This window comes from Branchiostoma floridae, chromosome 14 (genome assembly GCF_000003815.2).
Source record: "Branchiostoma floridae strain S238N-H82 chromosome 14, Bfl_VNyyK, whole genome shotgun sequence".
NCBI lineage: Eukaryota > Metazoa > Chordata > Leptocardii > Amphioxiformes > Branchiostomatidae > Branchiostoma > Branchiostoma floridae.
The window spans coordinates 21,189,860-21,207,416 of record NC_049992.1 but is presented as its reverse complement, the minus strand read 5'-3'; the positions used below and the strand labels follow the sequence as shown (position 1 = coordinate 21,207,416).

The following is a 17,557-nucleotide window of genomic DNA, read 5'->3' as shown; positions in this document are numbered from 1 at the left end:
CTACCCGGATGGTACCCAGGCTACATTGTGTAGGTCAGGAAGCCATGGTGAGCTATGTGAGACAGGGGCTTAAGTTTGCATTTCAGTACCAGAAATTCATTTCACAACAGAATACAAAGTACTTTGAAAGGTGGTTAAGATGCACTAAACAACATCCACAAGAAAAAAGATTACAAATCCATGATTAGATATAAAAGTGCCATTTTGACCAAACTTCACCACTTAATGAATATATTGATTTACTGTCTGTTCCAATCTTGTTATCCCATCCATTTTCCTGTTTTGTCTTAAAGTTTACAGTTCTCAGGTCAGCCGATGGCCATTCAATATACAGCCTCTTACAGGAGCATTCCACTCCAGACGTGGGTTTTTTGATTCCTCTGAGAATAAATAGTTAGGCTTCAATCAAGTTGGTTTGGTCACATTTACGTTAAGTTGGTTACAAAGCCTACATGCAGAGTGAACATTGTAGCGAATAAGTTCTTGAATTCCCCTACGGTTTTAGATAACAGAATGGACATAAAATCTCTGTATTCCAGGGGTCTCTAATCTTCAAAGTTTTTGTGTACCTTCCTAAATGTTACAGTACAATGTTACGGCACAGTACATTAGCAGCAGGTCCGTATGGAGGTACATGGATTCTTGTCGAAAAGACAAATGCGGTAACTTTGCGAAAAGTCGGGTGCATTTGTATCCCCAAAAATATCATCAGAAGATACATGTAACACTCGGTTCCGGAGTGGAATGCCCCTTAAACAATGGATTACTATACAAAAAGGAGGAGAAAGTAACTGTTAATAACTCAACTTTCTGAAATTCTGACCTTACTGGCCCTCAAACACCTCAGCTGTCCAAAAATACACCTGTGGCCAAGGATCTAACGGCGCCAACTTCAAGGCTGGCCCAAACAACCTTTGACCTCTTGACCGCACCATTACCGAGTGGGGAAACCCCTGGAGTAGGACAAAAAGTCCCAACTTTACATCCCCTGATAACCACAAAACTTAGTTTTTCAGCCCTGATGAGAAAGTAGAGACCCTTTCCTGTCACATCCACCTCAAAACTGCCAGGATCCCTACCTACTCATTTGACCAGTAAAATCTTTATTTCTATACCTGGAACTACCTTCAACCACCATCAATTTGCAGATCCCCATCACAGAGCATGGTGATGTTGCTGCCAGTGGCGTGTCCCATTGTGATGGCTACCTACATGCAGGGTGTCATCAAATATCAACTTATGGCACGATGTATTCTTATCTCTAAATCACTGGTTATGTCAAGTTTCCAGTGTCTGCATATGAAGGTTTGCTGGTGGATACATTTCAGTTGGTTCCTTACTTCTTCTTTCTCTCCATGGTGCACTTTGGACAAAACCTAGAAAACACAAAGGAATAAAACTTGTCAATGTTTGAAAAAAAAACAGTATTCAATGTAAATTTTGAGTTCATGTTGATATTTTGATGGTCAGCACAGGTAATTGCTCGTGTCAGAGCACTAAAATCCATGTCAGATCTGCCTCAGTTTGATAATACTGTATACTGTAATAATAACATGTATACTGTGAGCAATGTATCCCATATTGAACTGATTTTGATTTTACCTAGTCTTAAACTTAAAACTCTGGTTGATGAAATTACTGTCCATACAGTCAAACATGCATCAGCAGCCACCTTTGCACAGGGGTCACCTGGCCACTTTTGCCTGTCCTTGGATTGTTCCAATTGACCTAAACATTAACATTAGTAGTTTTTTTTATGATTGTGAATGTTTTTATCTGTTATGTATATATATACATGTATGTTTGTGGTGTATCTGTTCGAACCCTAGAAGACTAGCCCTACGGGCTAAAGGGTATCTTAATGAAGGAATAAAGGAACCCTTAAACTGCCAAGCCCAGATATATCAGGAACACATATACATGCCCTGTGTGCCGTGCCTGGGATAGCGTATTCCCTCTAGTAGCAGCTTTGCATGCATGTAGCGCACTAACCTCGGAAGTTAAGGACTTGGGCTTTGTTTGGGGGGTTCTTTTTGGAGGTCAGCGGCCAATCCTGGCACTGTTAGCATTTTATAGGGCTGAAACTCTGGCAGTTTAAGGGTCTAAGAAATAGTGTATAGAGGCCACAAGTCCAACGCGGCGGCAGCCACAGAATTTCCAGTCCCGTACATACAGAAACACTGTCTATTACTGTAACAGTAAAGGCAGACAGAAGGCCTCTGGTCATGACATGCATTTAGCCATAGAGCGTCACCCAAAATAGCCTAGCCCAGCAAATCAGTGGTTTGCAAAGTTTTCTAGTTCACAAACAGGTTATTAATCATTTTTGCAGTAGTGAAAGGTACAGCGTGCCTTAAAAAGAAAATCAATATTAGGTTTGGTAATTTGATGGAAAAACGGATGCCGGATCCCATGTGCTTGTTAGAGTAAGCTCATTGATACTCATATGCAAAAGTCCTCAAAAGTCACTATGTCCGACCGGTTAGGGAACTGGTGTAGTTTATAAAAGTCTGTGGTGAATGGCTCTTTGTGGTGAATGCTTTAAAAAGTGAAGACTTACCATTTCCCTTTGGGTTTTGTAGTTAGACCCACACATCCAAAGTGGAACCATTCAATTGGACACTGCAATGAAATAAACACATGTATGATCATAAACCTTTTAAGAAATAATCACACACAGTAGTTTTTGTCAAGGCATTCCAAAGAGCATAACTGCAGAAAGGAATGACGGATTGCCATCATTATAGGCATGCAGGTAGCTTAGACAATGATGTTCATCATGATATACATGTTATGCAAATGAGAGACAATTTGCAAAATTAATGAGGACATTGTATAATTCTATTGTTTTGATATGGCCATGTTGATTTGATTACATGGATGACATCCTCTGGGAACCCCACAACTGATGCAAGCGTGCGAACAAAGAAAAGTTTGACCCCAACAAAAGTTGCCTTCTTTATGAAATCTAAGTGCCCTGGAAGGTTGAACACATGACTGAACACACAGAATATGGTATACCGAACAAGAGATTCTTAATTTTTGTTCTTCCACATCTTTTTTGACCTTCGAATATTCTTTGACATTAGTATATATAGTTTTCTAATATTTGTTTTTCTTCTCTAACGGCACTGAACTTTAATCCAACGCAACTTTAATCCAACACTTTTCAGAACCCATCTGTCAGTCAAAAACTAACTCCGGTTTGCAAATTCTTTTGAGTGCTTTATAAGACCAGTAAGGTATACGACTTAAAACCTTGTAAGTTTGAGCTCACAAAGATCGCATGTTGCAGTGACAAGTTAATCAATCTTCTGGTATGTTTTCATGCTGTTAATCAAGCCGTGGGAAGAGGGCAGCGATTGTAATTTCAAGCAACCCTACTCTTCGTCCTCACATTACACAATCATCATGACAGTAAATATAGTGAAATATCAATAAACTGTCCATCCAACACAACCAACATGCCTTGAAGTATCCCTCTTTAAAGTACAGGGCCAGGCTTTGTTACGCAAATTCGGTGGAAATCCGAACACGCGCCATTTTGAATCATATTTCAGCACGCCCCTTCACCCCTATTTTTGAAAGTGATCACATCCAAAGGCCAGTAGGACGGATCTCACTGGCGATACTATTACAGCCCCACATGGGGGACGTGCTGTAGGGAGTTTGTACTGTGTTTTGCGGGGATATTTTTGGGGAACCATTCACAAACAACGTATTTTGCCACCATTTGCTGACCAAACAACGGATGAAAAGTTTCATAGAACGTCATAACTGTGTAGTGGAACAGCAGAACGGATTTGCCGCTGGTTGATGTATTTTCGGGCCGTGTTTTGATCGCTGCTATCAGCAGTTTACTGACATGCCGATTTGCCAATTTAACCTTGAGTAAGTGCCTGCCGATTGATACTAATTTGTCGTTGTAAATATGAAATCCATAGATAAACAGCCTTGTTATATTATTGTGTTGGATTAAAGTTCCACTGGGAATAGAATCCCAAATGACTTGCTATCAGTTACACTTTCTTTGAAATGTTATTTTCTCGCGACACAACAGAAAGTGGCAGACCAATGCGTGTGTAGCAATGGCCGAGGAAACATAGTAAACAATGCACTAAACAGTTTCCAGAATGCGCTAAAGCCCGCTTGTTTATTCATGGTTCAGTTTAGAATTTGTTGGAATGTGTTGGATTAAAGTTCAGTGCCGTTACATAAATAAACAAGTTGTTCAAAGAATGCAAGTCTTATCTTAGGTCAAAGAGGCCCTAATTTGTTTAATTTATGCCTAATAATGTTTTCTTATCTGACCATTTCTTCATTTGCCACCTTATATACACCAAATATCATTAAAATCCATCCACGATTATGCTGTTCACAAACAAACAAACAAACACACAGACTCTTGGTGAAGGTAAAAATACGTACCTGCGAGCATTATGTCACACACGACTGTGGGATATTCAACCTTATATCTAATGGGAGTTACCAGCACAATCTAATCAACACTGAAAATATGACTCGTGCCAAGTTCAAATCCATGCAGGCTATAAAATAATACGTACATCAGGGTTATCACATCCAATCATCTCTCCATATGACACCTGGTGACAAAGGCAGTATGTGGGCTCGTTGGGATCCACTGGCATGTCCAGCACATCTGATGGGTGTGTGAACGCCACCGGGAGGGATGGCAGAATAACAGGCTGGGCAGCTTCCACTCTGGAGGAAAGTCAAACAAGTTACATCTACATGTAAAATACTGTTTAGTGTATACAGTCATCATTCTAGCTAGAGGTGGGTACCGGTACAGAAAAATCAGGTACAAGTTTGTTCCAAAGGATCAGGTCCAGGTCCAGACCTGAACGGGGACCTTTTAGTCTGTGAAAAGTTGTAGATGGGCTGCAGTCAAACCTGGTCAACCGACCACCGTTGCATAATGACCCACAGGGCACTGCGACCACTTTTTGGCGGTGCCTTGAATTTTCTCATAGATGTAAGCATTAAGATTTCCATATATGACGAACACTCTCCAACACGACTTCGACCGCCACGAATTGCAACTGCATGTCACCTACTGTAAACACTGTAAAAACTTTAATGTTCACGGCAAAAAATGAGCGTAATTGTCATACTTAACCGCAAATTATAAAGCCATGCCCGAACTGCCATGCCCCATCACTACTACAACTAGCATAGAATTTTGCAAGTGAGCTCGGCATCACCAAGTTCAAAGCTTTCAACGGGTGGTTGGAGAGTTTCAAAAAGCACCACAAATTTGTACTTGGTAGGAATGACTATAATTTATAAACCCTTCATCTCTACTTTTATTCTTCAGGTTCTTGTTATTTTCTGGTACCAGTAAGCCCCCGAACGATTTACCAGTCCCAACCCCAAATTGTGGCACATTTTGACGAGCTCCGGGTTCTATTCAGTTGAAAAATGCCGGAGACTTGGGGATTAGCAGGGTTTAATCTTACTTCGTATGTGATGTTTTCTGCTTCTTTTTGTTCAGCTTAGGTGTCTCATCATCTGACAAGCGACCTTTCTTCTGTGAACCCTTCTTGCTGGTGGTCTTGTCTTGCTTTTTACCTCCTGAGAAAGAAAAATGAAGACATTAAGGTTTTCTTTTTACAATTAGACTTAACAGCTGTCCCAGCCGTGTGCAGTGTCAAGAAGGAGAACTGCATTCCATGAAATGCTCAAGGCCAGGTTTGAAAGGCAAATATTTTGATTGTTCTTCTGCACTGGTGCAGGTAACATTGAAAATTACCTGCACCAGACAAATTTTACCTGCACTACTCTGAAGTTAGGAAGTATGGATCATACTAGAATTGTTCAGGAACCTTTTTTTGTTTTGTTTTATACTTTATAGGTGGAAACATTTAATGCAGCTAATAACAATCCACATACACCTACATCATATGACATTTATGTATAAAACCCAGTACTACAGTACACGGACCAGTGCAGGTTAGGTGCAGGTAGACACTACAAATACCTGCACAGCTCCAGTTTTACCTGCACTAATGTGCATATGCAGGTGGTATTTCGAGCCCTGTAATGGGTGATCATGATCAGAACAATTACATGATGATGGCTTTTACTTGAAAACATGTATCGGCTGTCCCAAACTACTGCAACATTCAAACAACATATTCTTTGAGCCACCCTCAGAAACAGAAGGGGAACTTTACGTTTGTTGCTTTTTCCTGATGGTCCTGGATCCACTGTGGGAGAATCCACAGTTTTGTTCTTCAATTCTGCTTCAAATCTTGCCAAGTCTGCATCAAGCTTCCGAATGTGTTTGTCAACCTGGAGACAAGTAGACGTGTTTAAAAAGATGGCAAACAAAGATTTGCTGACAAAGATTTCAGTCGATTGCATGTTAGTTGAATGCTGAATGAATCAGAGCTTGAAAGTTTACATTATTTTTGTTTACAATGTTGGGAACACATTCTGCAGACACAAAGCCACTGCCATTGCTATTCTACAACAACAATAACAAATGAAGCCCTAATATTCTTGCAAAGCTTTGTACAGTGAAACCTGCCTTAGGGGTCACCTGAATATAGGGGCCACCTGGCCATTGCGGTCACTTTTTGTCGGTCCCTTGGATTTTTCCCATTGATCTAAGCATTAAGAAATAGTCTATAGCGGTCACCTGTCGAATGCGGTCGCGGCCAGACGATTTTCGGTCCGGCCGCTATGCCAACACTGCCGATAGCGGTCACCGGGGCGACTGGCCGGCCGCGTTACGCCGCGCTAAACCCACGCGGGGTTCACTTTTTTTTCAATTTCTGCGCTACATCAGCAAAATGTAGGCTCAACTTGGACGATTTACGAAGGAAACATTGAATAAAGAAACATTATACAAAATTATGTGATTTTATGCGAGTTTTTTCCACCAAAGTGTTGTTGGCGTTTTTCTCGTCTCGACTCTTTGCACTCTACCCTTCTCTACATCGTCATTTCTGTGCAGACTGGAAGACTGTATGGACAGATTTTACAAGTAGACCGTCCGTTCATGTATCTGATGTTATAGGTTCTCGAAACCCATGTACGCTGGTCTAATTTTCGTATTCCGCGGGCCAAAAATATCGGAATCGTATTTGCGTAAATTTCCAAGATGGCGCCGCTGCGGTAGATAAACAAGGTCAATAGGGGTCAGTGGACGACTCCACTTTTACCAAGGTAAAATGTCGCAACAAGAATTCTGATGTACAGCACAAAATACGGTGATTATGGTATAAAACGATTAAAATCAATGAAATTAGCGTTATTTATGTGAGAACTAGACTAAGTTGGATTTTTGTCAAAGAAATAAGCCTACGTAGGGAAAGTTTTATTTCGACGTGACCACCTCGGCATAATGGCGCATGCAGACAAGTCAAGCCAAGCCTTCCTGAACAAGTGAAAGTTTTTGCGGCGTTTTGATGCTTAGAAATGATTATGAACTTGTGATCGGTAGTGATTGAATGTCTAATTTTTGCCGGCAACTAGCGGAATTTACACGATTTGTCTATTCGATTGGCAAAGTTGCCGGAGACTCGCGCTATGACCCAAACTCAGAAAAGTCAGATCGAGGAACAAAGGAAAATGGCGGCGCTGACTTCGTGTTCAGAAAATTCTAACTGGATAAAAGACAAGAGAACCAAGCAAATGTCTGTCAGTTTTGACTCAGACATACGATGTCGAAGGCTTCGAATCCCGAGGGACACGCATTGATGTTGGTCATTCGGCGTTCCCGCTCGGAGAACGGCATTAGTCCTCCCGTCAACTTAAGCGGCTGATTTCGGAGCTGGTGTCGGTCGGACTCAGATTTATAGTGATTAAATGTCTAATAATAGTACATTGTATGTCTTCTCTGTTAATCGTTAATGTCATGATTGACATACATTTTGACTATACAGAAATAAGGGAACAGCTACAGTGCTGTAGCAGTAGTAGTAATACAAATGTATTTGATTAAATTGTTTTAAAGTCATATTTAGTTTAAATGTATAATAATGTAATACTTTCAATAAATAATCAGTATCTCAGTGGAAGCTGAATGCCTTGTCACTTATTGCTTGTGGTGAAATGTACCTTTTTGGCTATACTGCCTATAGGGGCCACCTGCCCATAGGGGCCAAATTTGGTCAGTCCCTTGAGTGACCCCTATAGACAGGTTTCACTGTATTTGATTAACCAATCAAGGCATCTGTACACTGCTCTACAGCATTATCTTTCACTTCAGCCTGCAAAACTGCATGGCTTAATACAAACTTTACAAAATTACAGTCTTTGTAAGAAGAAGGTCAACCCACCATCTCGTAGGTCTGCATGGCCAGCTGAACCTTGTCATCACCAAATTCCTTACTCTTATTAAAAGCACTCTGAATGTTCTTCAGTCGCTCCACTCTCTTCTCAGGGGACAGACCTTTTACATCAGAGACATAGTCCTCGGCCATCTTCTCAATCTCACCTCGAAGATCTAACAATGACGGACAAACAAAGGACCATCAACAGGGCTCAAAACTTGTCTTCCTTACAATTACAACTGCGTTAGTGCAGGTAACATTCCAAAGGATGGCCTGATACTGTTCTTGGTACCACTAGTACAGTATTCTTCAGGCCTGACAAAGAGCAATGCAAGCTCTATTCTTCATTTGACTTTTCCATGGAATAGTAGAAAAAGTAGCAGGCATCATTCCATCCCTGCATAACTCCAGTTTCATCTGCACTAATCTGCATATCCATGCTTTAAGCTTGAACAATACATTCACCCATAATAGGTTATTTCAACAATATTCAGTAAGTCAAGTCAAGTCAAGTTTATTGCGCAACAATTGAAACAGGTACAATTTATGGCAAATAATGTATTTTAACAACTACAAACTATCTACAACAGTATACTAGTCTAATATAACAGAAAATGTGGCGGCATAGAGTATTTCACATTGTTAGAACACTGCTACTGGAACTCACGATTTTCTTCCTTTTTACTCACTACATACAGAAGAAATCTTAACCTTCATTGCCATATTAGTTGTTATCCCAGGAAAATGATTTTTTTCTGTCTATTGCCTTTGGCCTGTAAAGAATGCCGTAGAATTAGCAATTTTTGGGTGAAAATTTCATTTCGTTGATGGTTTTTACCAAAAATAACATTTCTACAGAAAATGTCAACTGACTCTGTGGGTGGTGAAAAGCCACTTATTTGAACACACTACTGTAAGTGCAAAGGCACTTTTCACAAATGAATATTCATGTACACTCTGGAGATACACATGGTGATAGAAGTTAAAACTTGTTCAAATTCCTGGGGAATAACAAATGTACACTAAAATCCTGTTATATATAATGTACAGCAATAACTGTCTAAATAAAGTTTATTTCAGCCAACTTTGCTGTTACTGTTAGGAAAATTTTCATACTTGTATACTGAGTAAAAATATTGAGACATGACACTTAAACAAGGTAGTAAGTTCTCCTGAAAGGTAACTGCACAATCACTTTGGACTATCAAGGTTTCTGGTATCATTATGACAAGGATGGCCCATAGGTCTGGCCATAAACAAGCACCCTGCATAACTAACTTGATAATGAAAACTGCAGGCATGGGCAGTGAGTTGATTAAATGCTCAAAACTTCTACCTCTAAAGAGAGTGAAGAAAAAGAGGGCTGAAGAATATTTGTGGTGACTTGTCAGTAGTGCCTTCAAAAGGTCTCGGTTTGACTTGGGACCGATTTGAAAGTCTCTCAGAAAAGCGCTAGCGCTTCTCTGGCAAAAGTAATTTCAACTGTATGCTGAAAATGGATTTTGATGACTTACCCTGTGATCGCTGGTCTAGGTCCCTCATCAGGGAAAAGTTCCTCTGCAGCTCAAAGGGCAGGTTCTCAATACCTATAGCAAATAAAAGAAGTCATAGGTGAAGGTATATCAACTGCAGTTTGCTGGCAGGTGAACATGTCTCTGCTTGTTATTATCTCCATGAAAAATGGAGATATAGTTTTGGGTTTGTCTGTCTGTGTGTCTGTCTGTGTGCTTGTGTTTCTGGATATTTGTCGTCAGCATAACTCAAGAACCTCTGGATGGATTGCCATGATATATGTATGTAGGTGTGGGAAAGACGAAGACTACATGTATTCATGTGTTTCATTTCTGCAACTATAGTCATGGCTACCTCCCTAGTGTCACTTCTACAAGTATAATTATTAGGCTTCAACATGTTTGGCTATTTTGGTCTATCTGACCATCCCTGATTTTTTCTGAAATCAGGCGAAAATTAATGCGTGCACTTGCTGTGGCCTTAGGGCTTGTACCAATGGAAAAAGGCGTCGAAGCGCTGTATTGGTATATGACTTTAAGCTTGTCCTGCAGTGAAGTTTGAATATATGGTAGATGGAGTCTTTTTGAGGTTAAATACGCACCGCTTCACCTGAAAAATAGTGGATTTTGAACAAAAATACCACAGGAATATGGGCAGAAAACCCCAAACTTTCAATATTTTGCGGGCCCCTGGTTAGCAAAGCCCCAATCTAAAAAATAAATAAATAAATATACCATCCAAAATAAGAACATACCGTGGATTTTGAGTCGGAAAAAATATAAACGTATCGATATGTTTTTTGAGAAGTGAGACTGAGAGTCGCGGCATCATTCTGTGCAGCGACTTTAACAAGCTTCCGCTTAAAACGCTACTTAACATTCACCCAGAGCTAAAACAGATAGTATCTAAGTCCATCTGCACTGATAGTGTGCTTGACCTAATCATTACAAATATCAACAACCAATACCAGACACTGACTGTTTTCATTCATTCTATAGCACAGCTCGGAGCAAGTGATCACAAACCACTCCAGAGCCAGGCACCGCCTGGTAACTAGGGATAGAAAGGATGCAGCAATGAGAACTTAGAGTCTAAATGCCAACACTCATCAAATTGGATAATAATAATAATGTTTATTGCAAATTCATGCCCATTGGGCTAATTGCAAGAGAAGAAAGACTAAATACTTGAAATGAATGAATGCAGTCTAAGTACATGTAGATAAACTAAATTCTAACATACAAATATTAAGTGGTTGAATGTACAAATGATACAGAATAGGGTACTAAGTCTACGTAGCTATTACGGGGTTTGACTTCTTCTTTGAAGACAGTTGAAAATGAAATGCCCCATGTATTCTATAATAGATTGGTTCGATGATCTTAGTAGGAAGAGAATCTTTTGTGGCGTTTTTAACAATGAAAATGTTGGTGTGATTTCGGTCACTCTTTCAAATAGTGTTTTTCTTTCGGTGTCGAATTGGGGGCATTCACAAATAAAATGAATTTCATTTTCCACTGCTTTCGTTGTGCACTGCTTACAAATTCTTTCTTGAACAGGCAGCTTTTTCTATCTTCTTCTTGCTTTTGGGGACAATTGTTTTATGACGGGAGTAAAACTGCCTGAAGAAGACAGTGTCAAACCTAAATAACAATAAGAACTTGTGATTTCGATGATCTCCGAACCAAAGAAGAAGCTGACGTCCTTGAACAGGCGTCCTGTTTTGTTGAAAATTACAACCTTTGTCTTTTTCAGGTTTACCTGTAATTTCCAATTTGTGCAGAACATGTTAAGTTTGTCCAGAGCACTTTGTAGTCCCTTTTCAGTATCTGAGAATATTACCACGTCATCCGTGTAAAGTAAGCACGAGACAAACAGATTTTGTAATGTTGGAGGTGCACAGTCAGGATTATCTAATTCTTTAGCAAGGTCATTTATAAACAGGTTAAACAATGTGGGGCTGAGGTTGCAGCCTTGTCTTACACCTTTAATTTGTATGTACTGAATAATGGGGTGAGACCCTCGGAGGTTTTGACACATGTCTGAGGGTTAGAATACATAGTTTTGATCAACTTATAGAATTTGCCACCTATACCTGTACTAAGCAATTTATAGCGGAGCCCTTCTCTCCAAACACTATCAAACGCTTTCCTGAAATCTATAAAACATGCATATAAACGTTTGTTGGAGTTAATCATTAATGTACTTAGATGTTAAAGAGTCAACAACAAAAAGATTATACCGTGTTCCGAAATTCTTTCTAAAGCCCGACTGATTTGGAGCAATAAGTGTATGCTTTTCTAAATAATTAGTAAGACGTGTATTCAGTATTGCGGTAAACAGTTTGGAAAGACAACTCATAACAGTGATTCCCCTATAATTATTCGGATCGTCTTTGGAACCTCCTTTGTGAAGAGGTACGATATGGCTTTCGCACCATTGTTTGGGGAAGTGACCTGATGACATGATTAGGTTGAATAAATAAGCCAGCAATTTTGTTAGAACATGGGATGCAGATTTCAACATCTTGTTTAATATCAAATCATTGCCGGAAGCTTTGCCATTCTTAAGTTGGGATATTACTTGCTTTATTTCGTATGTCTGCGTCTAAAGGGTTGAAATTTGACAATTCAGTCTCAAGTTCTTTCAACTTATTTTCAATATGAATATGAAAGCTATTGTCTGTTTGTGGTAAGCTGGAATCGGATTCCCTTCCAAATAACTGTTTGAAGTGTGTATGAAGGGCTTGTCCGTCAGTCGTTTCATCCGTAGACATGCGATCATTTGTTTTGAATTGTTTAATTAGCTGCCAAAAGGCTGACGGATCGCTGTCGGTTTGAGAGTTCAGCTTTTTGAGGATGCTGTCTTTGTGGGACCTTTTGGTTTTCCTTATAAGTCGAATGTAGTCTTTTGTCATTTCAAAGTACTCGCCTCTGATGAAAGGATCGTGGGTTTTTTTCGAGAGAAGTTTACAAAGATTGTTGAGACTTCGTCTGGCTGTTGCGCAGTTCTCTGTAAACCAGATTTTCTTGTTTTGGCGTTTATTATGCAAATTGTTTGTTTGCTTTGCGCAGCGTAGCTTGAGTGATTTTTTTACCGGCTTCCTATAATAACGTTACATCAAATTGGACAAAAACAATCGTAGAAGATTACTCTCCAAAACAGAGTAATAAAGCTTCACAAATAATAAACTTAACGTTGAATTAACTGAAAATGTCTCATAACGTTTAACGGATACCAAATATTATCATATAGCCAGGCACAGGGACACAGCCTACATAAATTTGATCTGGCCGCCAGGGGGCATTTTGAGAGGGAAAATGGCATCCCATTGCAATTCGCCCATTCAAACCTCCCGCCCAAATGAGCTCCAATCAAAGCCCTGTCCTTCTCAGACATGCAAATTTAGTTGTTTTCCATTGAGATATGATCGAGGAAGGCGCCATTTTTGGAAGGGAGAAATTTGCCGCAAGGAAAGTCAATTTTGGAATTTTCATAGGATTTTGTTGGACTTGGGAATGTCCAGAAGTCCCATAACTTTGACAAGTTGTAGATTAAGTTTACCAACACGTTCGCACTGGAGATAAAAACCAAACATGGTGAAAAACATGGTGAAAACTGCATGACCGAACGCGCTGGTGTTTATTTTAGGCAACTTGAAGAGTGAGGTCATACCTTCGGCATTCTCCCCTGGTGTAGGCCACAATTAGTTGGGAAAATGTATACTTTGAGATGTAATTGGCATATATTTGTCAAAGTATTGACTTTTTCGGGTAGAGGAGTTAATTTCCAACCATTTAGAGCCATATTACGGGAGCCGGGAGCTCTAGTGACAACCATGACAAGCCGCGCGCGGCCCGGTAAATTGAGTCCAGCAGGCCCACGCCGGGCTGTGGCGGGAACAGTTTATCCGCCCGCGGGGGCTCGTCAATAGGACTATAAGCCCCGCGACACCTTTTCTGTCCGGAATAACATACAGGATGCATAATTTCTTTGTTGGAAGAGAGGCCAGATGCTTTTTACCAACAAATTTGTCAGATTTTAGCAGGTAGGATAACAAATCCGCCACCGGGAGTAAATGCATCAATGACCCCATTGTTAATGTTTCCCTGTGCCAGGCCCCGCGGACCAATCACGGACCAGAAGTCCCCGTTCCACGTTGGTTATGACGCCGTAACACAAAGATTCTGGCCAGGCAGGTGGGTATCGCTCCTCTGATTGGTCAGAATGAATCGACATCGACACCGGTGCCGATTCATTTTGATCAATCAAAAGTAGCCTTACACACAAGAAAGTAAGGTATATGCAGGCATTGACCAATAAAAAGGAGCAAAACATATGCCAGAGCAGAGGGAATAAGACTGCAAGGGGGAATGGCTCTTCCTCGGTGTACATGGTGTCATAACGCCTGGTCCTTCGCTCACATCGGTGGTTTTATGAGGTGGTTATAGCAAAGGACCAGGCGTTATGACACCATATACACCTCGGGGCGGGTCATTAACCCTTAATTATTAACTCCTGCTAGACATTTATTCCTAACTTGGCCCCTTTTCTGGTAGAGACTAGATGATCCTGTCAGTGTCAACACAGCAGAAGGATCATGGATCATCCTGTAAATTTTTGCCACTTCCCTAGGGCCGTCTGCAACGACTGCCTCGGCTAGTCAACACCCATTTAACGTTACCCACAAGAAGGATGGTTATTTTTTTTACCGCATACCAAAAATTATTTTTTGGCGCGCGGCATACGGTTTGAGACAAGTGTTTTTGTTGCAATTTATGCAATACAATGAATTTGACATCACATTACTCCATATTCAAGTTTATGGTTTCATCGTTTTCTTTTGGAGAGGAAGAAAAGATGCCCAAACGTCAGGGAATACCGAACAGTGACTCACTATCGAGGTAGTGCTCCAGGTACATCGCCGTCGCCATTTTGAAACCTGCTGACACGTGATCCCGTCATCTTACCGGTGCACCACGGGAAGGGTCATTTTGGCGGGAAAGTACGTCATTGGTGCGTATGACACTTCAGGATAATCTCCAAGCAGATTTTGATTTGATTTGATTTATTCGGCTGTATAATCATGAGAAATACAGCCAGGGCTGCAGATCCTACGGTAGCATGAGATAGTATCAAAAGCTGGCTGGCAAATGGACACCTCTTGGCTGACTACACTCCTTGGCCAGTTTGGTACTATCTTATGCCGGGAGATTAACTAAAGGATTCGAACCCTACAAAGGAGATCAAAAGATGATCTGTATTATCAAAATATAGCCGAGCAGATCTTTAACACCCACTACCATAAAACCGCCAACAATCATAATACCGCAAGGTAGAATGCGCAATGAATTTAAGGAGATCTACAGTTCAAACTAGAGTTCAGGGAACACATAACGTTAATCGATGGTTATTGCAATGAGTGCTATTCCCTTTGCGCACTAGATGATTGGATCAGACCAAGGAGCTTTTCAGACGAATGAGCACACCTGTTCATACCATATAAGTACACGAGAGGTGAAGCACCCGTACCCACTGCCAGTGCAGCGGACTCATCCCCCACTTCTCTCCGGAAATGAATTATTAACGTTATAAAACATTAACGTTAGCTTCAATCACGGTTATATGGGTGCATACAAGATCTAAACTTGTTACCTAAGCCAAGAAGGTCATATGTTCGGTTATGACATGATGTTGTGTCTCTATATCTAGTAGTTGTGAAGTCAGGTACAGAGCTAGAGCTGATCGCCGTGTCGTCTGTGTCGGCTGTCCTCCCGACATCTGCTTACGTGCTCCAAGATGCGCTCTGGAGGCTGAGGAAGTGAGAGGGCCACGACGTAGACTTATTAACTACCTAGCATTTCTCCAAACCAAGGAGGTTTCAACCAACTTGTCCAAATCAAGCTGTTTTCAGAAAAAAAACCCAACAACTTCGGAACTAATGACAACCTCTGTGTTATTGACACCCAGATATCTAGATATACTAACGCCAATAAACGTCTCTTTAAGGTAGCCAGGAGGTATGTCTGAGCAAGATTTCTTTCCGAAAAATAACCATCAATGTTAGTAGATAGGTACTTCTATTTTTATAAAAATAGAACACTTTGCCATCAAATGTTGTTTTTGTTGGCCAAATTTCAAGGTCAAAGTAGCTGTCTCAAATTACACAAAAATTTCAAACTCTTCACAGCTTTTCAAACTTGACATCATTGGATAGGTCTTAGTGAAAGAAATAGAATGGTTTTTATTGCGAAAAAATCGGACATACCGTTAGAGAGTTATGGCCATCAACGGCCTAAAAATTACGCCATAATTTCTCCGGGTCAGCTAATTAAATATGCAAGATTACAATATCTCCACAGTCATACAAGATACAAGGAAAAAACTTGGTATACTGGGGTTTTGTAACATGCTGAATTTAACTATGGCCATGAAATTTACATATCTAATTCATAAATGATAAATAATCCTGACTAATTGAGTTCCAGGGGTAATAAAATATGAGTCAGCTAATTAAATATGCAAAAACACCATATTTTCCGTCTCCTTGAAGATACAAGAACAAAACTTGGTATACGGAGGTTTTAGCACATGCCGAATACAAATCTGACCTCAAAATATCATTTTGATTTTTTTATGATCTATAAAAATGGATTGTGTCACTACTACCACCACAATGTGATTATCGGAGCGACACGCCCCAAAAACTGTTCATCAAAATTAGTCAAAATGGATCTTATTTTGAAATATACCCTGTAAGGTAGAATGTCTCGCGCAGCCGCTTCGAAAGGGTGCTATTTAGTGCTCCCAATTGCTGGTAGCATAAGGGGTAATAAAAATTCGAGGAAAAAAATTCATAAAAAATCAGCATTACACGATATAACGAAATCCACGCACAGATCTTTTTAAATGACCATTATATACATTACTGTAAAGTATCAACAACAATCGTCGAATTACAAGCGGGGCAAAACACTTTTCTGGCATTTTTCCCCAAATGGGCGTGGCCATATAGCTCTCTATGACATCATCATGACGTCATGCTAATTTGCATAAATCACCTTTAGGCAATAAGGTACTTCCTAAAAAAAAACTAAAGACCCATGCATTACCCAAACATGATATTTCCATGACACCAAAAACACCCCCAAACGCCTCAGTTACCACTCTCAAATGTGTCTGTGAAGGTCCGAGGTACAAATTACGCAGCGCAGAGGTAGGCGGTAGATTTTACAACTTAATCAAATCTATGTAATGCTGGTTCATCTTTATCCGAGGGTAACCTATATTCGTTGTTTGTAAGAAAAACGTATTTAGGGATATGAAGTCGACGGACGCGTCGACGGTGGTTTCAAATCGGAACATTTTGAAAATACAGTCAAACCTGTCTACAGCGGCCACCTAAGGGACTGGACAAAATTGGCCACTATAGAGAGGTGGCGTAGCCGGTAAACAATTTAGTCACTTTGACTTGTCCATTTCTTTTGAGTTCAAATTTGTATCGACTGTTATTATGGTAATTTCGTAGTGTTTTCGTGTTATGAAAGTTGTCTATTGCAGCATGGTTCGATACATCATCATCACCTCGATACATTGTTGTGTATTCAGCGGAAGAAAAATTTGAGTTTTTCATTAAATTCCATACCGTGCCGTGCCGGTAGCAGACGGCTCCCCCTAAACAGTGTGTGGTGTGACTGTGTTGGCATCTTGGGGAGGGAGGTGTACGAGGTAGTTCAGTAATG

General features: G+C 40.3%; 1 protein-coding gene across 1 annotated transcript; it reads right to left on the bottom strand.

Moving 5' to 3' along the window:
- Positions 1-194: 194 nt before the first annotated feature.
- LOC118430288 (inhibitor of growth protein 4-like) lies at positions 195-14,861 on the bottom strand. Its single transcript, XM_035841019.1, has 8 exons — positions 14,713-14,861; positions 9,818-9,889; positions 8,310-8,476; positions 6,198-6,315; positions 5,481-5,595; positions 4,566-4,722; positions 2,561-2,622; positions 195-1,376 (listed from the first exon to the last, which is right to left on the bottom strand). Exons 1-8 carry the CDS (start codon positions 14,747-14,749, stop codon positions 1,337-1,339), a joined length of 768 nt encoding a protein of 255 aa, XP_035696912.1. The 5' UTR covers positions 14,750-14,861; the 3' UTR covers positions 195-1,336.
- Between the last annotated feature and the right edge of the window lie 2,696 nt (positions 14,862-17,557).

Bases quoted from the DNA above. Each gene is read 5' to 3' on its own strand.
- LOC118430288 (XM_035841019.1), bottom strand. From the start codon at position 14,749: ATGGCGACGGCGATGTACCTGGAGCACTACCTCGATA. The intron at 8,477-9,817 runs GTAAGTCATCAA...CGTCATTGTTAG, and splicing joins CCTAGACCAGCGATCACAGG to ATCTTCGAGGTGAGATTGAG. The intron at 5,596-6,197 runs GTAAAGTTCCCC...TTTCTTTCTCAG, and splicing joins ATCAGGAAAAAGCAACAAAC to GAGGTAAAAAGCAAGACAAG.